Source organism: Canis aureus, chromosome 13 (genome assembly GCF_053574225.1).
Source record: "Canis aureus isolate CA01 chromosome 13, VMU_Caureus_v.1.0, whole genome shotgun sequence".
Taxonomy (NCBI): domain Eukaryota; kingdom Metazoa; phylum Chordata; class Mammalia; order Carnivora; family Canidae; genus Canis; species Canis aureus.
The window spans coordinates 22,050,998-22,076,881 of NC_135623.1; the positions used below are offsets into that span (position 1 = coordinate 22,050,998).

The 25,884-nt window shown below is 41.9% G+C and overlaps 1 protein-coding gene across 2 annotated transcripts in view; it reads left to right on the plus strand.

The window, feature by feature from the left end:
* The window catches only part of EIF2B3 (eukaryotic translation initiation factor 2B subunit gamma), a 143,847-nt gene that overhangs the window by 112,075 nt on the left and 5,888 nt on the right, over positions 1-25,884 (plus strand). For both annotated transcript variants that reach the window (XM_077845228.1, XM_077845229.1), the window contains 3 exons: positions 237-314; positions 1,244-1,392; positions 17,571-17,674. In XM_077845228.1, the coding sequence (XP_077701354.1) occupies positions 237-314; positions 1,244-1,392; positions 17,571-17,674 (331 nt within the window). The remainder of the gene's footprint in view (positions 1-236; positions 315-1,243; positions 1,393-17,570; positions 17,675-25,884) is intronic.

The following is a 25,884-nucleotide window of genomic DNA, read 5'->3' on the forward strand; positions in this document are numbered from 1 at the left end:
TTACTTTCAGGGAGGAGATTTCTCAGCTAGGAAACTAAGGATAAGACCATCTAGAATTTGCTGCATATTCAGTCCTTGTCCTAGGAGAAATGTAGCAGCCTCCTGCTCTGCCCCACCCAAACAGGAAAGCTGTGGCTCAAAACTCCCTATACCTCTAACTGAGCATTGAGTTCTACCGAAGATGCTTTCAGTTGTTTTCTAGTCTTAACTTTAGTGATCAAATCTCTTTCCTCAAGGTGCCCAAATTGCTGTCTGTTCTCTGTCCAGAAGAATCACTGATTCATTCATCAGCCCAGATTGTCAACAAACACCTGGTAAGTGCTAGCTTGGGCAGGGCATTATGGAACAATCTCTGGTGCACTGAGGTATGTCCTTGAAGATGGATTGGGATTCTCAGGCTCTGAAACTCATTAGTCCTCAGGAAATCCCAACTGGGTTCTGATTATAAAATACCATCTTCTATCCCAGACACGCAAGAAGACTACCTGGACAGGTGCTGACCCCAGGTACACAAATTCAGTAAGGAGGGCAGCCCCAGTGGCTCAGCAGTTTAGCGCCGCCTTCAGTCCAGGGTGTGATCCTGGAGACCTGGGATCGAGTCCCACGTCGGGCTCCCTGCATGGAGCCTGCTTCTGTCTCTGCCTCTTTCTCTGTGTGTGTGTGTGTGTGTGTGTGTCTGTGTGTGTGTCTGTGTGTGTGTGTGTGTCTCTCATGAATAAATAAATAAAATCTTAAAAAAAAAATTCAGTAAGGAAGGTCCATTATGGTCTTGGGACTCAGACACAGACAGAGCTTTCCATCTCTGTCCCTCTTCTTACCCTGATTTGAGCACTCTCTTTAAAAGAGCACATCTAGGGGATCTCTGGGTGGCTCAGCAGTTTAGCTCCTGCTTTCGGCCCGGGCCGTGGTCCTGGAGTCCCGAGATCGAGTCCCACGTCGGGCTCCCTGTGTGGAGCCTGCTTCTCCCTCTGCCTGTGTCTCTGCCTCTCTGTGTCTCTCATGAATAAATAAATAAAATCTTTAACAAAAAAAAAAGCACATCTATATACACAAATGCATGAGTGTGTAAGTCTGAGTTGATCTCAGAGGTATTATGCGACATTGTGGCCCTGAGACATGCAGAGGGAGCTCTGCTAAAGTATCTCTGGGAAGAGATAGCATAGACTCCAACTCAAGGGATCTGAGGGGTTGGTTTGCAATTGGTTGAGATGAATGGACAAGGTTTTATATTTGCCTTTTGCAGATTGGAGTTGACAGCCTCATTGGGCCAGATACACAGGTTGGAGAGAAGTCATCCATTAAGCATTCAGTCGTTGGTTCATCCTGTGTCATAAGAGATAGAGTGACTATCACCAGTTGCCTTCTCATGAACTCAGTCACCGTGGAGGAAGGGTATGTTTTCCCTTGTATCTACTTGAGGCAAGGTCCCTGGCATCCCCAGGAGGTTTTGGGGGCCAGTCCAGCCTAGGAAAGGGCTCAGCTTGAGGAAGAGAAGAAAAGGAAAAAGGTGAAGGAAAGAAGAGTGCCTAGGCCTTTTGTAAGGCCTTGGTTTTGGCTCCATAGAGAAATGGTCTCTGAAAGCATTTCTAGCAACTTTCTCACATTTATCCCAGTTGTGGTCCTGAGAGAAGCTACTTTCTCTTGCTTCTATATGCTGCTTGATGGGATGGCCAAAGTAGTGCGCCACTGGCAGTGCTGGAATGACACTGTACCAATGTCCAAGGGTCACCCTCCCTTATCTCAGTGTCCCAAAGCTGCCCTGAAGAAGGCAGAGGGCTAGGAGATGTGGTCATTTAAGCCACATGCAATTTTTTAAGGGACTGATTCTTTGTTTCAAGTTATGGAGTATCTAGAGTATCCTAAAATCTTGGTTTATGAACAGCCTGACCTAGGAGTAAGAAGAACTTAAATGATATTTAATAAGATCATTCCTCTGCATGGACCTCAGGTTTTTCCTGTATAAAATGCAACCATAGGCAGTGGAAGAGTGGAAGGATATTACCAAAGAAATGGTCTTCAGACTTTTTAGAAAGGAAACTCTTTGTTAAGATAAATTCTTATGCAGAAACTCAGTATTTATGGGGCACCTGGGTGGCTCAGTGGTTGAGTGTCTGCCTTTGGCTCAGGCTGTGATCCCCAGGGGTCCTGGGATTGAGTCCTGTATCAGGCTCCCAGCAGGTAGCCTGCTTCTCCTCTTGCCTATGTCTCTGCCTTTCTCTCTCTCTCTCTCCCTCTCCCTCTCCCTCTCTCTCTCTCTCTCTCTAATAAATAAATAAAATCTAAAAGAAAAAAAAAAGAAACTCAGTATTTAAAACTGTTAAAGCACAGTTGTTTGCAGTATAGCGGGGAAGGGGCATTTGTCCTTCCTAGAGATGTGAAGCAGATCTATAAAACAAATTTTGGAGAACACCAGACTGGATGAATCAGCCTGAAAGAGCAGATTCTAAAACCTTGATTCTAGTTCTGATTATCTGTCAATTTCTCTGTCCAGAACTGATAGAAGGATGGGGAAGACTACAATTTCAGTGAAAGCTGAACTGCCTCTCCTAGCTGCCAGTGAGGGATTGGGGGAAGCATTTTGGAGAGAGAAGCTACATAGGGACATAGCTAAAGGTTAAACCTTTGCTCTTTTAGAAAGACTCATGGAAGACAGTAGACAGGATTGACGGAGTAAGTACCATAATTAAAAACCAGGAAAGTGGGGTGCCTAGGTGGCTCAGTTGATTAAGGGTCTGCCTTCAGTGTAGGTCATGATCCCAGGATCTTGGGATTGAGCCCCATGTTGAGCTCCCAGCTCGGCAGGGAGTCTGCTTCTCCATCTCCCTCTGCCTCCTCCCCATTGCTCATGCTTTGTCTCTGAATCTCTCTCAAGTAAATGAATAAAATCTTAAAAAATAATAATAATAAAGTTGGAGACCATAGGGATATTGGTCACTAAGATCTGTTCTCCCCCAAGCCCGCTTCCCAACTTGACTCCCAAACCCTGACAACCAGGCCTAAAGCCTTCAGTCAGGAGTTTGGAAGAATCCTCTCTGGACATTCTGACTAGCCCAAGAAGAAAAACCTAAATTTATTTACATCAGAAATTTCTAACAGCCCAGTCAAATCACCCTGCAGTGAAAAATTATGGATGACAGGTTCTATTCATGTGCTTAGAACTTCCAATCAGCTTTTTTAAAATCCTTTTCTTTTTTTTTAAGATTTTTATTTATTTATTCATTCATTCATTCATTCTTGAGAGACACAGAGAGAGAGGTAGAGACATAGGCAGAGGGAGAAGCAGGCTCCTCACAGGGAGCTCAATGTGGGACTCGATCCCTGGACTCCAGGATCACGCCCTGGGCCGAAGGCAGACACTTAACTGCTGAGCCACGCAGGCATCCTGAATCCTTTTCTAAAGATGAAGAGATAATCAAAGATTACCAGAGATCTAAAAAAAGCCTACCATGAAAGATCCACTAATTAAACAGAAAAAAAGCAACTTAGAAGAAACAGAGACTCTTTAGGGAGAGAAAAATACTTTCAAACAATCTATTATTTCAAAGAGCAAAAGAAGAACTCTAGAAAATTAAAACCATGATTATAAAAGGAAAATTACAATAAAAGAATTGGAAGATAAATGTCACATTTCCCAGAAAGTTGAGCAGAGAGATAAAGAGATGGAACATAGAAAAGATAAGGAGATGAGAGGACCAGTTCAGGGTATTTAACATCTGAATAGGAGTTCTGTTAAAAAAAAAAACACACAGTTCAGAAATCAGAGTTAGAAATTATTTCAGAAATAAATATAGGAAAATGTCTCACAACTGAGAGATAAGAATTTACAGAATGAAAAAGCCTACTATGTGCCCAATACAATGGGTAAAAATAAACCTACATCATTAAATTTCGGAACACTGGAGAAAAAAACATGCTACAACCTTACAAAGAAAAAATAAAAGGGGGCCGCCTGGGCGGCTCAGTTGGTTAAGCCTCTGCCTTCAGCTCAGGTCATGATCCCAGGGTCCTGGGATCGAGCTCCACATTAGGCTCCCTGCTCAACAGGGAGCCTGCTTCTCCTTCTCCTTCTCCCTCTGCTGCTGCTCTCCCTGCTTATGCTCTCTTGCTCTCTCTGTCAAATAAATAAAATCTTTAAAAAAAAAAAAAAAAAACAAAGAAAAAGGAAGGAGGGAAGGAAGGAAGAAAGGAAAGAGAAAGAAAGAAAGAAAGAAAGAAAGAAAGAAAGAAAAAGAAAGAAAGAAAGAAAGAAAGAAAGAAAGAAAGAAAGAAAGAAAGAAAGAAAGAAAGAAAGAGAGAAAGAGAAACGGAAGAAAAGAAAAGAGAAAAGAAGAAAGAATAATAGCTGGGTGGCACAGCTGGTTAAGCATCCTATACAACCAATCAGGAACCAAATGGATGGCTGGGATGCCTGGGTGGCTCTGCCTTTTTCAGCCGAGTCCCACATCATTGGGCTCCCTGCATGGAGCCTGCTTCTCCCTCTGCCTGTCTCTCTCTCTCTCTCTCTGTCTCTTTCTCTCTCTCTCTGTGTCATGAATAAAAATAAAATCTTAAAAAAAAAAAAAGTGAAGGAAAACTAATTTCAACCTAGAATTCTAGGGGTACCTGGGTAGCTCAGTCAGACATCTACCTTCAGTTCAGGTCATAGGTCATGATCTCAGGGTCCTGAGATTGAGCCCCACATTGAGCCCCACATCAGGGTCCCTGCTCAGCAGAAAGTCTACTTGCCCCTCTCCCTCTGCCCTTCCCCACCACTCATACTCTCATGCATGTGTGCACAAGATAAATTTTTTATGAATTTTTAATAAATTTTTATAAATTATTTATTCTCAAATAAATAAATAAAATCTTTTAAATTAAAAAAAAACCTAAAATTCTATACCAGCAAAATGTTAAATGTGACCATGGAAAAGTCTCAAAAACTTTTCTAGATGTGTTCCACCAAAACGAAGAGTAAACCAAAGAGGTAAGATACAAGAGATCCAGGGCAGCCCGGGTGGCTCAGCGGTTTAGTGCTGCCTTCAGCCCAGGGCCTGATCCTAGAGACCTGGGATCGAGTCCCACATCGGGTTCCCTGCAATAGAGCCTGCTTCTCCCTCTGCCTGTGTCTCTACCTCTCTCTCTCTCTTTCTCTCTCTCTCTCTCTCATGAATAAATAAATAAATAAAATCTTTTTAAAAAATATTTAAAAAGAGATCCAACTCTAAAAAAGCAAAAAGAATCCATAGGATGATACTGAAGGCAGATCCAAGGATGACAACTATGCACGAGCATAAAGGGAGCGGTTAGCCCAGAGTGTAATCCACAAAGCACTTATTCAAAAAGATGAAAGTGATAAAATACCAGATGCATATAAACATCTTGAAAGATTTAAACAACTGGCTAAAAGTTTGGGTTGGATTAGTAATAGCATAGAATACTATCTAACAAAAACAAAACAATTATGAACTCTGTTTAAAAAGTTGTACAGGAGGGATCCCTGGGTGGTGCAGCGCTTTGGCGCCTGCATTTGGCCCAGGGCGCGATCCCGGAGACCCGGGATTGAATCCCACATCAGGCTCCCAGTGCATGGAGCCTGCTTCTCCCTCTGCCTGTGTCTCTGCCTCTCTCTCTCTCTCTGTGACTATCATAAATAAATAAAAATTAAAAAAATAAATAAAATAAAATAAAATAAAATAAAATAAAAAGTTGTACAGGAAAGGAAAAGACATCATAGTTCACTATGTATTTCAACTATGAAACAGAATTTATGTAGTCAAACTCTATAGACCAAAATGATGCTGTAACAGTATTGAAAGGATGAGGGATAGGAAGAAAAAGAGAGAACAGGGAGAAAGCTAAATCTGCATCTTCCATTGTGGGAAGTCTGTTGATAATACCCAAAGCTAAAAAATCAAGAAGTAATAATATAAAAAATGTTATTATATAGAGATGGGGAGGTAAATGCTAAAATACTCATCAAAAATAAGTCTAAAAAGTTGTCTTTGGGAAAAAGGAAATGAATAGGGGGAACATAAGACTGCTGTTTTTCATAATAAAGCCTTCAGAAAGATTTGTTTTTAGATACATACATGCATTAGGGCACCTAGGTGGCACAGCTGGTTAAGTATCTGACTTCAGCTCAGGTCATAATCTCAGGGTCCTGGGATCAACCCCCACATTGGGCTCCCTGCTCAGGGGGGAGCCTGCTTTTCCCTCTCCCTCTGCCCCTCCTCCTACTTATTTTCTCTCTCAAAAATAACAATAATAATAATAATATTTTTTAAGGATATATGCATCTATATATAAATTTAACTGCCAAGAAAAAGGTCAGTATTTTGTGGTACACTGCTACCACTGGTGTGCTGATAAATTGTTAACAACCAGCTCTCCAAAAGTATCAGTAAACAAGCAGAACAGGCTGGCTCCAGCCCATCACTGATCGTAGAGTTCTGTCTCAAGTATTTTACTCTTTCATCAAACACAAAGACCCACTGGATGCTCAAGACTGCCTGAGTGTCGTGGTAGAATTCTGTATAGTCAAAAAGGAGAAAAGAGTCAGGAAAGAACTTAATTAAGGATATAACCCTTGAGCTGAATCTTGAAAAATGAGTAGCGTCCCACTGGACTGGAGAAAGGAATGTTCTAGATACGTCAAGAGTGTGAAGTGTGAGAGAGCATATCTTATTCCAGAAACATCTCTTCATTTTGATCTTAGCTTGAATTTCATCACTTAAGAAGAGACTTCATTAAAAAAAAAAAAAAAAGAAGAGACTTCATTGACTATCCTGTCAGATATAATCTGTCCCAGGATACCTGGGCAGCTTAGTTAAGTGTCTGATTCTTGGTTTTGGCTCAGGTCATGATCTCAGGATCATGAGATTGAGCCCCATGTCAGGCTCTGTGCTCAGCTGCAGAGTCTACTTGAGATTCTCTCTCCCTCCCTCTCTGCCCCTCCTCCCTGCTTGTAGGCACGCATACACACACACACACACACACACACACACACACACACAGTCTCTCTCTATATATATAAAATAAGTAAATAAATCTTTAAAAAATAAAAGGAAGTGGGATGCCTGAGCAGTTGAGTGTCTGCCTTTGTTTTTTTTTGTTTTGTTTTGTTTTGTTTTGTTTTTTTAAATTTTATTTATTTATTCATGAGATACAGAGAGAGAGGCAGAGACACAGGCAGAGGGAGAAGCAGGCTCCACGCAGGGAGCCCGATGTGGGAATCAATCCTAGAACTCCAGGATCACACCCTGGGCCAAAGGCAGGCGCTAAACCGCTGAGCCACCCAGGGATCCTGAGTGTCTGCCTTTGGTCCAGACCATGATCCCAGAGTTTCGTGATCGAGTCCCACATTGGGCTCCTTGCATGGAGCCTGCTTCTCCCTCTGCCTGTATCTCTGTCTTCTCTCTATGTCTCTCATGAATAAATAAGTAAAATCTTTGAAAAAATAATAATAATAATAATAAAAGGAAGTAATCTGTCCCAATATTCTCTGCTACATCAACCTGCTTTATTTCCTTCCCAGCATTAACACTGTCTGGCTTTATCTTGTTTACCTGTCTCAAATAAATGTTAGTTTGAGAATGTAGGTACCTTATCTTTTCTTTCACTGTTCTATCTTGAGGGCCTACAGGAACTCAATAAATACTTGTTATATGAAAGAATGATAAATAACTCATAATAACTGAAATATAGAATTCAAAGAAGAATAGATACATAGGAGATAAGGCTATACAGATGGCCAAGGGCCAAATCATGGACTGTCCCCTAAGAAGTTTAATAGGTAACAGTAATTTAAGAGTTTAAAGGAAAGGGATAACATAAAAATCCACATTTTATGAAGATCATTTTGGCTACACTATGGTGTAGAGAGTGATGTGAGGAGGGTAAACATGGAGGCAGGAAGACTACTGAAACAATCCTGGTAAAATAGAAGAGGTCCTAAACTAAGGCAGTAGCAGTGGCAGTAGGGAAGAGAAATAATAAGGTGATTAAAAACTATGAATAGCTTGGTGGTTGCCTGGAAATGTCAAGTGAAAGAGAAATTAGGGAAGACTTCCAGATTTCTTGCTTGAGCAATAAGGTTTCTGGTGTTCTATTCACTAAGATAGAAATCAGCAGAGGATTTGCAGGGTGGGAGGCAGGGAAATGACGAGTTCCATATGGGATAAGATGAGTTCCTGGCAGGTGGCCTTGACATGCAGGACTTGATGTGCAGGCATGGAGCTCAGGAAAGGAACCTGTGTTTGAAGTACAGGTTTGAGAGAGGGGTGGGCATAGAGATGGTAACCGAAGCTGTGGGAGTAGAGGAGATCACCCGGAGGTGTGTGGCCTTAAAAGAAAAGAAACCAAGACAAGGCCTTGGGGAACATCAAAAATTTTAGGCATAAGAAAAGGAATCTAAGGTGACTAACAAGGAAAGGACAAGGAAGGAATGTAAGGGGTGAGGGAGAGGACAGTTGGTAGGTGAAGCCCAAGTTTCTAGTTGGCAAAACGAGGTAGGTGGTGGTATACTCAGATGAGGAAGGGTGAGGGAGGAGCAGATTTGTGGGGAGAAAAGGCTTTGTGAAGGGGCACATGAAGTTGGAAGTACCTCTAAGATTTCCAAGTATGTGGCGGTATCTAGTAGCCAGTTTGTGACTGAGAAGAGAGACCCCCAAAGACCTCTTCCTGAATCATTGTGGTGTTCTCTAAGTTATTTTGCTGTTTCTATTTCCTCTTATTCTTCCAAATCAGCCCTTGTGCCATTCCTTCTATGGATTAGAACATGAATTTTGGAGTCAGGCTGCCAGACTGAATCCTGCTTCTGTCACTTACTAGTCACTTAAGGAATTGACTTGACGTCTTTGTGCGTGATTTTCTCACTATAAAATGGGGTAAAAATTGAAACTATCTTGTAGGTTTATTGGGAGTACTAAATAAATAAACAAAAGCACTTAGAAGAGTGTGTGAACATAGAATGTTAGCTGTCAAAAAAATGTTAGCTGTTATTTGTTTATCGTAATCATCATCCTCATTGTTTTCTCTCATTTCACAGAGGTGGCATGTTGTCAGTGTTGTCTTCCTAAAGGATACCTCTGATCATGTCCCTGTTGTAAAAACTTTTTTGAAGACTTCCCATTACCTTTAGAATACAGTTTGAACTTCCAGATTTCTCATGATCTAGTTCCAGCACTGAGTCCAGGAATGTTAGTGAGTTGGGGCCACAGAAGTCACCTGGCTCAGCGTATGCATTCTTATAGATGAGCAAATTATGGAATTCCATACTTTCTATTCATTGCACCCTTGCAATTCTATGTCCCATTCCAGATTCACGCATGAATCATGGTACCACCATTCTTCTGAAAACCAGAACCACACTTGCCTTTATCCATTTGATCACCTAATTCCAGAGTAGTTCATGAAGCTTTATAACTTCCACTGTGTCTCATCCTGCCTCAGACTTGAGGAAGACAATGCCATAACTTTCCCATTTGCTCTAATTAGCAAACTCCTCCTCCCCTCTCGTGGGCAGACAGACAAAGGAGCAACTCTCTGGCACCTCTTTAAAGTCCAGTGTTGATGTCCTGAATTGACATGAAGAGACTTGGTAAGGAACCAAGGTTCCATAGGAAACTCCAGCTTGCTCATATAAGAGAAATTCAGGGCAGCCCCAGTGGCGCAGTGGTTTGGCGCCACTTGCAGCCTGGGGTGTGATCCTGGAGACCCTGGATCGAGTCCCACGTCAGGCTCTCTGCGTGGAGCCTGCTTCTCCCTCTGCCTGTGTCTCTGCCTCTCATTCTCTCTCTGTGTCTCTATAAATAAATAAACAAAATCTTAAAAAAAAATAAACTGCCAAACTATTAAAAAAAAAAGAGAGAGAAATCCATAAATAATGCTAGCATAATACCCTAGAGTCCATTGCTGTTTTGGAGGAGGTATAATCTTGGATGGGTTTATAAGCTAAGGAAACAGTAAAGGTTTAGATGGCGGTGACTGCTATTTTTCCACTAAAAAACTTGGAGAGATGTAGGCAGCCTACATGAGGCTAATGACTAGGAAAGCATTAGAGATTACCCAATCTGGGGCAAATTAGCTCCTGGTGATAAGATCAGACATCCTGCATCCCATATGAACCTTTTCCCATTATTTCCAGGTCATTTAGTTTTAATTACTTATGGTAAATTTGGGAAAAGTAATTAAATTGCAGTCGCATGAGACTTTATTACCCTGTTGCTGTTATATCTGAACTGAGTGGCAGAGTAGGAGCATGAATTTATCCAGAAGGGGGTTTCTCATATTCCGGGCTTGCTTGTCTCTGCCAGCAGTGGTGAGCTGCCGAGGCTTTCTGGACAGTGGCTTGAACAAGGTGCTCAGGGCTTGAGGGATGCTAATAGGACCACCTTGGGGAACGTGTAGGCGAGACTATGCAGACAAGGCTCCTGCCTGTCTTTCTCATTTTCAGTTTTTGGTAGAAATTCCAAGTTGTATGACAGCCGATCCCCATCAATTCAAAGCCTAGTGAAAACTTCATTGTCGAGGCTTCAGTATCAGTTCTGTGTTCTGTCTCATTGGCTCTCTGGTCTTGTGCAACATCTCCTGTAGCTCCTCCTAGTCCAAAATGAGTGACCCAAGCAGCAGTGTAAAGTAGTTCTTTCACATGCAAGCAGGCAGGCCAGGGAGCCAAGTTTTCATCTAGATTTTCTGTGCTACTACAGGTAGCAAGTGCAGCGCTCAGAGCCAAACAATACATTATTGCTTCCCACTGTTACCCCTGAGCGTCCTCTTCACCTACACTCAACTGACTGCCCTGCTCACTGGGCCCCTTACTTTTCTACTCCCCTTTATTCCTGACATTCACTCTGCCTCAATTGCCTCTCTCTAGAGATCTTTACCTATAGAAATCCTCCTACTCATCTTTCAAAATCCAATAAGTATTCCAGCTCCTGCATGCAGCCTTCTTGAATTGTCCCAGCCAGAAATTACATCCCCTACTTCTGTTCCCTGTGCACCCATAACACTTAATGTATGCTCGTGTGCCATTTAGTGCATTTTTCTTTTTTCCTCAACTGTAGATTTCCTTGAATACAGAAATGGTTTTCCTATATCTTTGTATCTCTTAATAGCTAATACTGTACCTTTTATATACTAGATATCTTGTATTTTCCAAATGAGAAATAGAAATTTCTGATTTAACCTCCCCTGCTATAATTATAATTAGCCAAAAGCTGTGTCTACTTCTAGAAAAAAAGCATCAAGTGCTTCATTCCTTGAAACTCACCAAAATAAAAACATACAAACAAAACTAGAAAAGGAAGCTTCATCTATTATAAAACTAGATAATACTAGGGCACCTGGGTGACTCAGTGGCTGAGCATCTGCCTTTGGCTCAGGGTATGATCCCAGGGTCCTGCGATGGAGTCCCACATCAGGCTCCCTCCAGGGAGCCTGCTTCTTCTCTGCCTGTGTCTCTGCCTCTCTCTCTATGTCTCTCATAAATAAATAAATAAAATCTTTAAAACAAAAAAATAAAATAAAAAAACGAAAAACTAGATAACACCACATACCTGTACACAGACTAAAGAATATCTTCCAGACACAATGGAATGTAAATCAGATCCAAAGAAAACACCAAGATTCAACCAGAATAAGGAATAAGGGCATGGGTAAACCAAAGGAGAATTGGCAAACATCTCTTTTGCAAAATCTCAAGGCATATGGAACTGAAAGAAAAAAAAACATTGAGGCACATAGGAGGGCTGTCCTCAGACATTTTTGTGACAACATTTAGAAAATTTGGAGGAGAAACGATCGTAACCTAAGAATCCTATAGCTTAGGGGCACCTGAGTAGTTCGGTGATTGAGCCTCTGCATTTGGCTCAGGGTGTGATCCCAGGGTCCTGGGATCGAGTCCCGCATCGGGCTCCCTGCATGGAGCCTGCTTCTCCCTCTGCCCATGTCTCTGCCTCTCTCTCTGTGTCTCTCATGAATAAATAAATAAAATATTTTTTAAAAAGGATCTTATAGCTTAGTCAAATTATGATTGAAATATGAAATCATCAGAAATATTCCAGGGCTCAGGAGATGTGTCACCCATGAACCATGAACTCCATGAAATGGAGTTTTGGAAAACTCCATTTGAAGACATAATATAGCCAAGTAAGAAATGAAACAAAAAGGCAGCCCTGGGGGATCCCTGGGTGGCGCAGCGGTTTGGCGCCTGCCTTTGGCCCAGGGCGCGATCCTGGAGACCCGGGATCGAATCCCACGTCGGGCTCCCGGTGCATGGAGCCTGCTTCTCCCTCTGCCTGTCTCTGCCTCTCTCTCTCTCACTGTGTGCCTATCATAAATAAATAAATAAATAAATAAATAAATAAATAAATAAATAAATAAATAAAATAAAAATAAAAATAAAAATAAAAATAAAAATAAAAATAAAAATAAAAATAAAATAAAAAATAAAAAAAAAGGCAGCCCTGGTGGCTGAGCAGTTTAGTGCCGCCTCCAGTCCAGGGTGTGATCCTGAAGACCCTGGATCGAGTCCCACGTCAGGCTCCCTGCATGGAGCCTGCTTCTCCCTCTGCCTGTGTCTCTCTTTCTGTGTCTCTAATAAATAAAATCAGAAAGGAAGGAAGGAAGGGAGGAAGGAAAATATTGATAAATGGGTAGGTTGTGTATAAAAGTGAACTCCCTTAAACATGAAATTTAATCTGTGGTAATTAGAGTCACAAATTATTTTTTGCGATTATTAGATTATTAGAAGAATCATGTCCGTGTTTCTTTGTAATATTCGTGGAAATACCAAATTGTGAAACTTTAGAAAGATCCCCTGTACTTAAAGGGGTTCCTTAGGACTTTTGACTCATTCCTTGCCTCTACTAAACCCATCTTCTTGGATGGAGAATACTACATCTTAATTCTTTGAGGTTACTACTTCATTTCTTTAATTCCCTCCAAACCCTTCTTTTTCTTAGCTTCTGTTTAGGGAATAGAAGGACTTAGGTTTCTTAGAAGGGAGACATTTCTCACCACCAAACCTTTACATAGTGAAGAGAGACACATGGAACTTAAGGGAGGACATTTTCAGCCTGCTCACTGAAGCCAGTACATTTTCATCTGAGAACCAGGAGCAAGACTGACCATAGACAGGAAGGTGAGAGATTTCTCAAGCACTATGTCTCATTACTTGAATTAACCTGGTAAATCTCACAAATATGATGTTGAACGGAAAAAAAAACAAGTTGCAGAGGGATACATAGAGAATTATATATGTATATATTTATATACATCTTATTTATTTATTTATATCCATCTTAAAGCATGGAAAACGATACTGTCTACTAATACAGACTTTTTTCTGTGCCTGGAATATTTCATTAAAAATGCATGCAAGGTGCCTGGGTGGCTCAGTGGGTTAAGCGTCTGTCTTCAGCTCAGGTCATGATCTTAGGGTCCTGGGATCAAGCCCCACATGGGGCTCCCAGCTCAGCAGGGAGCCTACTTCTTCCTCTCCCTCTGCCTACCCTCTCCCCTTGCTTGTGCTTTTATTATCGCTCTGTCAAATAAATAAAATCTTTAATTAATAATAATAATACATGATTCTTCATCTAGAGGGACTCTTAGACAAGATCCCTTGGGCTAAGGTTTAGAGGCTCTTGCCTCTGGGGAAATCCAGGTGACTCAACCATTATCTTTGGACTAAAGTAGTGAGCTGGCCTAAAGTCAGGCTTTAGTCATGCGACTAGAAAAACTATGCGTATCTCCAATTCCATACTCTTTTCTCACCCAAGACTATGAGTAAGTTTAGAAAGCCTACCAGCTTCTGTCTAAAGAAAACCTGCCTGTCTTCAGAGTTACTGAAAAGTTTCATGGCTCTTTGCCAAATACTGCCCAGTCACCAGCCAAGTCCGAGTCCCTCACACAATGGAGAGTTACCACTGTGTAGGCTTGGGCACATTGCTCAACTTCTGTGAGCCTCAAATTTCCCTGTAAAAATTAGAATAAATACCACCATCCTTGCAGGCTTGCTAAAAGGATTAAGTTACATAATGAACATAAAATGCTTTGTGTAATGACTGAGAAATATTCGACATCAGAGTCATGTGAGTTCCTTTTACTTCTGTAATAAACTGAAGAAACTTCTAACCAAAACCAGAAGAGCAACTAGAATTTGGAGGCCCTCTTGCTTCCCTGGCCAGGCCTTCTTCCTTATGTCCTAGGCCACAACATAGTACGGCCTAGTGTGCTTGGCCAAGCAGTGGATCTACAGATCTTACTGTAGACCTCTGTTTTTTTCTCATGGTCTTCTCCACTGAAGCCTTAGAATTTTCAGGGTAATTCCCCAAAGCCTGCAGTTTAGCTTAAGATTTAAGCACACCAAGGGGCTCCTGGGTCCCTCAGTCTGTCAAACATCAGATCAATTTTGGTTCAGGTCATGATCTCTGGGTTGTAGAAATGAGCCCAGCCTTTGGCTCAGCTCTGAGCTGTGTGGGGAACGGTTAAGATTCTTTCTCCTGCTCCTTTTGCCCCTCCCCCTCCTCAAAAAAAATAATAATTTAACCCCACCAACTAGAAATTAGGACCAAAATCCCATTAATCTTAGCCATCTGAATGGCTTCTTAGAAAACACAACTGGTATTAGCACAGTGGAGTCCTTAGTATCAAGCTAAGAGTTAAAACTACATTGCAAAAACCATAGTTTTGGAATTGGGCCAGTTCTTTTCTTGAGCCATAGAGGAAGTCACCTCCCCTCCACTTTACACACGGAGCAGAAAAGGCAAAGCCATTATTATAGATTGGCACCATGGAGAGGGCTTATTTGATGAGGTAGTATCAGTCCTTCCTCTCTAGCAGGAGCACATACACACTTTCAATAAAATCCTTAATCTTGGAATTTCCTTCTGGTTAGGCGGAAAGCTGTATTGACTTGACATTTTTCCTGAATACCTCAGCCTTGCTAATGGAGGTGACTTGTGACCGTAGTAGTGGCAATACGAAACAATGAAGAAACAAATGGCAGAAAAGAGCTTCACACTCACTAAGCATTTTGTCAGGTGTTCATCTCTAAGCCTTCCACAGATCTTTTGACCAAGAGCTTCAGGAGAGCCCCCAACTTCTTTTCAATTAACCCACTTTTCCCCCATCACATCTGCAGGCTCTACATTGGTAGTTTATGTGTCTTAGAGGGAGTTATACATAAAATAAATGAGACAGGGTTCCTGAACACCTCAATCAGACTTGCCAGACCTAAAGAGAACCAGGCTCTCCATTGCTATGAGAATCTGACCTCAGTCAATCTAGCCTCTTCCTTCCAGAAATGGTTCCCATTTAGATCCCAAATTCCAAAATAGCCATGTAGTAGTCTCTAATTATGGCCGCTTCAATTCCTCTAGGCTGTTTCTTGTCTGCCAACTATGTTTACCCCTTCCCTACCTCCAGAACATGCATTCTCAGGGTCTTAAACTACTGAGCAGGAAGTATTCTCCTACTCCCACTTTGAAAAAAGACAGGAGACTTTTCAGTACAAACCAGTGGCCAATTATGAGCCTGCTGTGTCCCAGGAGCCTGTTTCTGAGGCTTTCTATACTTCCTTACTACTCTTTTTGGGGGAATTTTCATCAAGAAGCAGAAACCACCCCAACTGCTTATTGGACTACTTTGCAGAAGGCTTTACAGAAGGCAAGTTGGAAAGTTCTGGAAGGTCTCTTAATGCTGACCCACTATGTATCCCAAATTTTTTTTTCGTGTATCCTGAACTTAAGCCAAAAAAATAAACTAATACTGTCTGCCTATCTCTAGCCCACACCACAGAGGTGCTGTAGCTTTGGCCTTCTGCTGCTTTCTGACCAATTTTAACCTTCCAGAAGAATAGAGATAAAGAAGACTCTGGAATGCCATAAACGGGCTAGAATTCCTTTTCTGCATTTTACTAAAGTTTTGGCATTTGGGAAGAATCTTTTGTAATGACCTGTGCATTAATAGTTTCAGTCTTTGGAATGTCTCCTCCTCCCATCCCCCCTCCCTGCCTTCTGGGTTGCCTGAGGATTTTTCCTTAATTGGTGTTTTGTTTTGTTTTGTTTTGTTTTGTTTTGTTTGCTTAAATGGATGCTCACACCCTTCCTACTCACCTTCCTTCTCCCCTCTAGCTGCCCACTTCTGACTCTTGAGGGCAGTGATTATTCCCTTGGTAGGACAGAGCCCTTCCTTTTCACAGAGCCAGCCATTTGGCTCAGAAAAGCAAGTTGGCAGTTTCAAGCAAGCTTCCTCCAGTCTTGTCTTCCCTCGATTTCTTTATATGGCTTTATGATTAAATGTATGGATTCTAGAGTCAGGCAGACCTGGATTTGAATCTACTACTTGGCAATTATGTGGTTTAGGGTAAATGGTTTAACTTCCCTAAATCTGTTACCTCATCTGCAAAATGTGTTTGTTATTGGTACTGCATCAGAGGCAAAAATGATACTCCCAGAATCATGTAATTTTTTTCTAATTAAGTACGTGAGGCACCCCCATCTCAGACCTACCAAAAAAGATTGATGGAAGCCAGGACAATGAGGGTGTCTTTGTTTGTTATTTTTTACACTGCTCAGATGATTTTTCTGGTGAAATGGCTAGATTTGTAAGTTACTCCTATCATGTACATAGAATATTAGCATAGGGGATCCCTGGGTGGCTCAGCGGTTTAGCGCCTGCCTTTGGCCCAGAGCGCGATCCTGGAGTCCTGGGATTGAGTCCCGCGTCGGGCTCCCGGCATGGAGCCTGCTTCTCCCTCTGCCTGTATCTCTGCCTCTCTCTCTCTCTCTCTACGTCTATCATGAATAAATAAATAAAATCTTAAAAAAAAAAAAGATTATTAGCATAGCACCTAGGAGTAGGTAGATAGTGGGTGCCTAGTGAAGACTTTCAAAAGGACCTTTCTTCTCACTCACCAGGTCTTCAGGAGCCAGAAGGATGCTCCTTCAACATTCAGATGCTAAAAGCAAGAGGTGCTACTCTTGAGAGTGTGGCTTGGCTTTAGGATCTATAGTAGTCTTTGATGTGGCATGGAGCTAGTTATAAAAAACATTGGGTTTTGGTTTTGGTTTTCTAAATGAGTATGGTTTTGATTAACCAGAGTCTGTTGTGAGAGCTGTGGGGCATCTATTGTTTCCATAGCTGATTTCCTAGGAAGATTCATGGAATCTAAGTCTTTTTTTTTTTTTTAATCTAAGTCTTAAATGAAATTTGGAATATATTTCCAAGTGAGAAGCTAGATTGATGGGTCAGTATGGGACTAGTGCCACACCCCACACCAAAAAAGGAGAGACTGGGTAGAGTTTAGACCTCCAGGTCTGGGGTACCTAAAAAACTGAAGTCATAGGGTCTGCAGTTGTCAAGCCATTGTGGGAAAGAGCATTATGAGCATATCTAAACTCTGGACTTTGCTAAAGTCAAATCTACCGTTGGCCCAGCTAAGCCATTCTGTCTCCTAGTGATAACTTGAGGCATGTAGCCATTAATTGGATGGAGCCTCTATTCCTAGCTCATTGAAGAGCCCCAACCCACAGTGGTGAGGATGGTGATGAGAGCCATGGACACTCTTTAACTTGGCTACTGTATTACAGAAGCAACATCCAGGGCAGCGTTATCTGCAACAATGCTGTGATCGAGAAGGGAGTGGACATCAAGAACTGCCTAATTGGAAATGGCCAGAGGATTGAAGCCAAAGGTAAACCAAATTGCAATCACAGATGCCATTTTTTACTTAGCACGGTAGTGTAGATGGTGCACAGTGTCAGTGACAATTAAGGGAAGAAGCACAAGCATGCTCTGTGGGGGAGAACATGAATCAATAAAGCCATTTTGGAGGGGGATGGACATCACTGTCAAACCTTTTGCCTTTGACTTAACAGTTCCATTTTTAGGAATTTATCTTACAGATAAATATATGCAGCCTTATTATCTAAAATTTAAAAACATACCAAAAAGATCGAATGGCCCCCAGAGTATTACCAAATCTTCATAGTGGCTCTTAGACATAAGTGAGAAAGGCCAGCAATCCAACAAAAGCAACAAAACTAGCTTTTGACCTCCTAAACTCCTTGACTACCTTGTCTGACCTGATATTTAAGAGACGTGGTCCCATAGGTTCCTGGCCCAGAGAAAGGTTAGCAGCTTCTTTAGAAGCCATTCACTCAAAGGCTTCTGTTCTCTTCAAGGTGATGTTACGAGCTATGCTGTTAGCTCTGGTCTGTAGCTGGAGAAAAACTGTACAGGCATACCTTGTACAGATCTTGTTTTATTGCACTTCTTTTTATTGTGCTTCACAGATACTGTATGTCTTACAAATTGAAGGTTAGTTGCAACCTTGTGTTGTGCAAGTCTGTGGGTGCCATTTTTCCAACAGTGTTTGCTCACTCCATGTCTCTCTGTCACATTTTGGTAATTCTTGCAGTATTTCAAACTTTTTCATTATTATTATATTTGTTATGGTGATCTGTGGTCAGTGATTTTTGATGTTACTATTGTAAGGGGGGGGGGGGGGACTCCATGAACTGCATCCATATAAAATGGTGAATTTAACTGATAAACCTTGTGTGTGTTCTTACTCTTGGTCATAACCCTCTTTCCTAGCCTCTAGCCTCCCTATTCCCTGAGAGACAATATTAAAATTAGACCAATTAATAACCCTACAATGGCCTCTAGTGTTTAAGTGAAAGGAAAAGTTGCAGGTCTCTCACTTGAAATCTAAAGGTAGAAATGATTCAAGCTTTTAAGTGAGGCAGGCATGTTAAGAGCCAAGATAGGGTGAAAGCTGGGCCTTGTGTGCCAAACAGCCAAGTTGTGAATTCAAAAGAAAAGTTCTTGAAGGAAATTAAAAGTGCTACTGTAGTGAGCACACAAATGATTAGCAAAACCACTTTATTGCTGATATGGAGAAAGTTTGAGTGGTCTGAGTAGAAGATCAAATCAGCCACAATATTCCCTTTAAACCAAAGCCTAACCAGAGCAAGGCCCTCACTCTTTAATTCTGTGGAGGCTGAGACAGGTAAGGAAGCTTCAGAAGAAAAGTTGGAAACTACCACAGGTGGGTTCATGAGTTTGGAAGAAAGAAGCCATCTCCATAACATAGAGGTAAAGGTGAAGCAGCAAGAGCTGAGAGAGAAGCTCCAGTAAGTTATCCAAAAGATCTGTCTATAAGACAATTAATGAAAGTAGCCACACTAAACAGCCTTCTATTGGAAGAAGATGCCATCTAGTACTTCCATAGAAAGGAGAAGTAGGGCAGCCCTGGTGGCTCAAAGGTTTAGCTCCTGCCTTCAGCCCAGGGCGTGATCCTGGAATCCTGGGATCGAGTCCCACGTCAGGCTCCCTGCATGGAGTCTGCTTGTGTCTCTGCCTCTCTCTTACTCTCTCTCTCTCTCTCTCTCTCATGAATAAATAAATAAAATCTTTAAAAAAAGAATTATGCTAAATCTACTCTGCCTATGTTCTATACATGCAACAACAAAGCCTGGATGTTTATAGCATGAGTTACTAAATAGTTTAACCTCACTGTTGAGAATTACTCCTTAGAAAAAAAATTATTTTCAGAATACTGTTCATTAATGATGCACTTGGTCACCCAAGAACTCTGGTGGAGATGTACAATAAGATTCATATTGTTTTCATGCCTAACACAACATCCATTCTGTAGCCCACAGATCAAAGAATAAAAGTCTTATTATTTAAGAACTAGATTTTGGCACACTTCAGTGGCTCATTCAGTTAAGCATCTGACTCCTGATTTTGGCTTAGGTCATGATCTCAGGGTCATGAGATCAAGCCCAATTAGGCTCCATTCTAGGCCTGCTTAAGATTCTTTCCCTCTGCCCCTCCCCCACACACTACTCCTCCCCCACCCCACTTGCTCACTCATGTTCTCTCTCCCTCTCTCTCTCTAAAAAAAGAAGTACATTTCTTAAGGCTACCATACAGAGTGATTCCTCTGAAGGATGTACGCAAAGTAAAATGAAACCTTCTAGAAAGGATTCACCATTCTAAATGTTCTTAGAACATTTGTGGTTCAGGGGTACCTGGATGTTTCAGTCAGTTGAGCATCTGCCTCTTGATTTTGGCTCAGGTCATGATCTCAGGGTCATGAGATCGAGCCCTGCATTGGGCTCCACACTCAATAAAGAGTCTGCTTAAGATCTCTCTCCAGGGCACCGGGGTGGCTCAGCAGTTGAGCACTGCATTTGGCTCAGATGTGATCCCGGGGTCCTGGGATATTCTCCCCCCGCCTATGTCTCTGGCTCTCTCTCTGTCTCTCATGAATAAATAAATAAATAAAATCTTTTTTTTTTTTAAATCCTCTCTCTTCCTTTCCTTCTGCTCCTTCCTCCCATATTCGTATGATCTCTCTATATATAAAATAAATAGATAAATCTTAAAAAAAAAAAAAAGAAAATTTGTGATCCACAGGAAGAGATCAAGATAGCAACATGAATAGGACTTGGGAAGAAGGTGATTCCAACCCTCATGGATGACTTTGAGGGGTTTAAGACTTCAGGGGAGGAAGTAACTACAGATGTGGTGGAAAGAGCAAGAGAACTAGAATTAGAAATGGAGTCTGGGGATCCCTGGGTGGCGCAGCGGTTTGGCGCCTGCCTTTGGCCCAGGGCGCGATCCTGGAGACCCGGGATCGAATCCCACGTCGGGCTTCCGGTGCATGGAGCCTGCTTCTCCCTCTGCCTATGTCTCTGCCTCTCTCTCTCTCTCACTGTGTGCCTATCATAAATAAATAAAAAAAAAAAAAAAAAAAAGAAATGGAGTCTGAAGATGTGACTGAAATGCTGCAATCTCATGATAAAACCTGAACAGATGAGGAGTTACATCTTATGGACAAACAAAGTGATTTCTTGAGATGGAATCTACTCCCGGTGAAGATGCTGTGAAGATTGTGGAAATGACAACAAAGGATTTAGGACATTACATAGACTTAGTTGCTAAAGCAGCTGCAGGGTTTCAGAGGATTGACTCCAATTTTGAAAGAAGTTCTGTGGGTAAAATGCTATCAAACTACATCACATGCTATAGGGAAATCATTTCTGAGAGGAAGAGTCAATCAGTGTGGCAAACTTCCTTGTCTTATTTTAAGAAATTGCCTTTAAAAAAAAAAAAAAAGAGGGATCCCTGGGTGACGCAGCGGTTTGGCGCCTGCCTTTGGCCCAGGGCACGATCCTGGAGACCCGGGATCGAATCCCACATCGGGCTCCTGGTGCGTGGAGCCTGCTTCTCCCTCTGCCTGTGTCTCTGCCTCTCTCTCTTTCTCTCTGTGTGACTATCATAAATAAATAAAAATTAAAAAAAAAAAAAAGGGAGGGGGGCACTTGGGTGGCTCAGTGGTTGAGCATCTGCCTTTGTCTCAGGTCGTGATCCTTGGGTCCTGGGATCGAGTCCCGCATCTGGCTCCCAGTAGGGAGCCTGCTCCCACTGCCTATGTCTCTGCCTGTCTTTCATGAATAAATAGTCTTTTTAAAAAAAGAAAAAGAGGGGATCCCTGGGTGGCGCAGTGGTTTAGCGCCTGCCTTTGGCCCAGGGCGCGATCCTGGAGACCCGGGATCGAGTCCCACGTTGGGCTCCCGGTGCATGGAGCCTGCTTCTCCCTCTGCCTGTGTCTCTGCCTCTCTCTCTCTCTCTCTCTGTCTCTCTCTGTGTGACTATCATAAATGAATGAATGAATGAATGAATGAATGAATGAAAGAAAAAGAAAGAAATTGCCATAGCCATGCCAGCCTTCAGCATCCACCTCCCTGACCAGGCTGCAGCCATCAACATTGAGGCAAGACCCTCTACCAGCAAAAAGATGATGACTCACTGAAAGCTCAGATGATAGCATTTTTTAACAATAAAGTATTTTTTTAATGTATGTAAACTGGTTTTTTAAGACATAATGCTATTACACAGTTAATAGACTACCATATAGTATAAACATAACTTAATAGGCACTAGGAAACCAAAAAATTCATTTGACTTGCATTAGTAGGATACTCAGTTTATTGCAGTGGAACTGAACATGCAATATTTCTGAGGTATGCCTGTGTAGTACATAAGAGACATAGAAACATCAGTGTTTCTCTGCTGGGCTAAGAATTTGAATGGTCCATAATTTGGCTGGATGTTTTTAAACAAAAAGTAGACAAAAAAAACTCAAGATCAATAAGAATGGCTAATTCCTTTTTATTTCTACATCTAAAATAGAGTGGAGGGGCAGCCCCCGTGGCCCAGCGGTTTAGCTCCGCCTTCAGCCCAGGTCCTGATCCTGGAGATCTGGGATGGAGTCCCATGTCAGCCTCCCTGCATGGAGCCTGCTTCTCCCTTCTCCCTCTGCCTATGTCTCTGCCTCTCTCTCTCTCTCTTTCTCTCATGAATAAATAAAATCTTTTTTAAAAATAAAATAAAATACAGTGGAGTAGGAGAGTTGCTGAAGGAATTAACCCCACCAATTCTGAATTGGTAGAAGCCACAAGATTTTCCTTCTCCCTAGCAAACAGAGGCCTTCTTCAGTTTTTTCTCCTTCCCTTTTTTAAAGCCACATACTTCCCTTTTGAGCTTTAGAATCAAACAGATCTGGATTCACATCTCAGCTGTGCAACTCACTGGGTATGCACCAGGTTAGATTTTTCATCCCTGGACCTTCTATTTTTGAAACTAGGAAAATTGAGACAATAATAATGATGTTTTATTGTGACAATTAAATATAATTAAATGTTGTGAGGAGCACACAGAACTCCTGGAGCACACCAAGGGCCTTAGAGCTCCCCATCCACACAGTGTGGTTGTGTCTCCCCGGGGCACAACCAGGGAGACACAACCTTTATACATTCCTTCTCCTTCTGGAATTCCTCTTTTGAAGACTCGTCTCAAGTGTTTTCTCCTTATAGAACCTTCCCTAATTCTTCCCATGGCTCCCCACAGCCAAACTAAGCATTCCTTCTTCTTTTGCACCCCTGAACTTTGTCAACACCTTTATTAAAGTACACTCACAAGTTACGGCAATTATTTATGAATGTGCCTCTCTACTAGATTGAGATCCCTAGGGCCAAGGATGGACTTATTTCAGTATGCATTTCTAGCTCTCAGAACAGGTCCTAGTTTATAGTGGGGGACAGATGGGAGGGAGCAAATGAGTGAATGAATTTTGGATCCATAAGGCATATTTGAAACGGTTGCGATTATGAGATCTCTCCTTACTTTTTTTCTAAACTTAACACTGATAAAAGACCCACATGTAACACTGATAAATGCATTGGGGAGGTGAGGTTTAGGCCTGAAACCATCCTTCACCTTTATTTCTCTACTTGAGATTAGATGAAACTCTCCTCTGCAGTTCCTTTCTTAGTACATTTTAGCACTTTCTTCCTCTGTGTGTGAGAATGGTCATTTCTGAGAGGCCTTTCCTGAGTGTCACTAGTTTATCAGTAATTCTTTATAAGACGTTATAAGCATCATAAACGAACTCTGGCTGATTTAAGCTGATAAAGAGTTTAAGCCCACGGTTCTATGATGGCTGCAGAATCAAGCCTAGAAAATGGGCTCAGCCAAGATTTATACCATTCTGCTGGGACTCTGCTGCCATCCTCACTGAACGCTGGATATCACAGCTTGGATTGCTGCTTCTACCACCCAGCAAGCCCGAAGTGGATTCTCTCTGGTTCCTACTTCTTTTTAGCACTAGTTCCCAGCCCAGTTTGGGGTGGCTGCTTCTGTAGGTCAAGCCTAATGTCATAGGTCCATGCCCTTATTACAAGGAAGGCTGGCATTTTTATTCAATTCGTGGCAGACACATTCCACCCAGTGCCTCACCAGAGAGCCTTCAAGCAGAAGTGTTGGTCAATGGTGACACCGCAGCCTTGTCTGTTTTCTTCTGTGATGGTGTGTGAGGTGGGAAGGCTGGCACACCAACTGAAACTCCCAGCACTGAATGCATGGATAACACTCTCCTCCTAGAATGCCACTGGCTCACAGTTGTTGTTTATAGCTTTGAAGATTCATCTGAGATTCAACTTGTACTTGAGCCATGAGGGGCAGAAGGAGAAGAACAAGCAGACTCTGTGCTGAATGCCAAGCCACACCACACACAGGGCTCAACGCAGGGTTTGATCAATCTCACAATCCTGAGATCCCAAGCAGAAACCAAGAGTCAGACGCTTAATTGACTGCACCATCCAGGCAGTTTATAGCTTTAAAATGTTCTCGAATACACTATCTTATTGAACTCTCTGAGGTAGGGATTCATTATTGACCCAATTGATGAAGTGGAAAAGTAGAGACTTTGAAAAGTTGAAATTTGGGCAGCCGGGTGGCTCAGCGGTTTAGCGCCGCCTTCAGCCTGGAGTATGATCATGGAGACTCCGGATCGAGTCACACATCAGGCTCCCTGCAGGGAGCCTGCTTCTCCCTCTGCCTGTGTCTCTGCCTCCATCTCTCTCTCTCTCTCTCTCTCTCTCATAAATAAATAAATACATACATACATACATACATAAATAAATAAATAGATATCTTTAAAAAGAAAACAAAAAGGAAAGTTGAAATTTACCCAAGGAACATAACTAGTAATTGACAAAACTGGGTCTTCATCCTGAATTATTGCCAGACAACCTCCAAAAAGACCAGAGGAAGAAGCCACACCTGGCTTGCCAATAGAATCTGATCAGTGATAAACCTTTTCTCCCCTTAGTCCATCTTTCGCAGACCAATTGGAAAAATATATTTGGCCTCCATATCCCAGCTGTTTCTGATCTTCAGGAACCCCAGGTCTTGGTTCTTTCTTCTAACTCAACACACCAGCTTACCCAGGCCTACCCTTGGGTTACAAAGACACTTCTTTCTTGAGTAGCTGGGGCCTGTTGGTAATTTCCTTACAATAGGATTCAAATAAATAAACAAACAAATACAAAATAAAATAAAATAAAATAAATAAAATAAAATAAAATAAAATAAAATAAAATAATAAAATAAAATATAAAATAAATAAAATAAAATAAATAAAATAAAATAGGATTCAATTGGGATGCCTGGCTGGCTCAGTCTGTAGAGCATACAACTCTTGATCTTGGGGTCATGAGTTTAAGCCCCGTATTGGGCCTACAGTTTACATTTAAAAAATTAAAAAACAAAAACTCTTAATAAAATTTTTTAACAGGATTTAGAATGCTCAGCCTTTTCTCTGACTCCAGGGAAGGCCTTGGAAGGGTCCCCAGAGTTTCAAAAGCAGCTGCTCAGCTGGTTTATGAAGCTGCTTTCTTATCCTGTTTCTTCCTGTCACCTCATTGCATTTGTCTGTCTTTTGTTCTCTTCTCTTTGGGTTTGTAGTCCCAAACAATGTTTCTTCCACCTCCTTCCTGCCTCTTTGTCTTTGTAAATTCTTTCCTGCTCAGCAAAAAGTAGAAGCATCCTCCAGTGCTTTCTCCTTTCAGTCCCTCCTGGAGCCAGGAGCTGCTTCCTTTTGTGATTTGTAAGAGTTTAGACTCCATAGGCATATTTGAATGCATGAACTCCATTTGCCACCACCCTAGGGGATCCCTCCTTTCTTGTGTGCTGGAACCTGGAACCTAACAGTTTCTGCTGCTTCTCCTCCCCATTTCCAACAAAATAATGGTACTCCTTCCTTTTACTTTGTAAGGACCCTTTCTATTCTGTGTGCAGAATGCATGCATGACAACTGAATGCGAGATACGAGGTTTTGAGTCATGGCATCTCCCATCAGGGAGCACAAGGCTGGGCTAGCCAAACTCCTAGAATGTCAGAGGCTTTAGTATCTCATGGACTTTTGGCTCTAACACTGTATGTCCCCATTTTATCAAGGAGGCCCTTTAATGGTCATCCTGAAAGAGAGGTGGCCAGGGAAGTCATCTGGACTCTAAACTGGAGAATCCCAACATTTCCTGTTCTGCC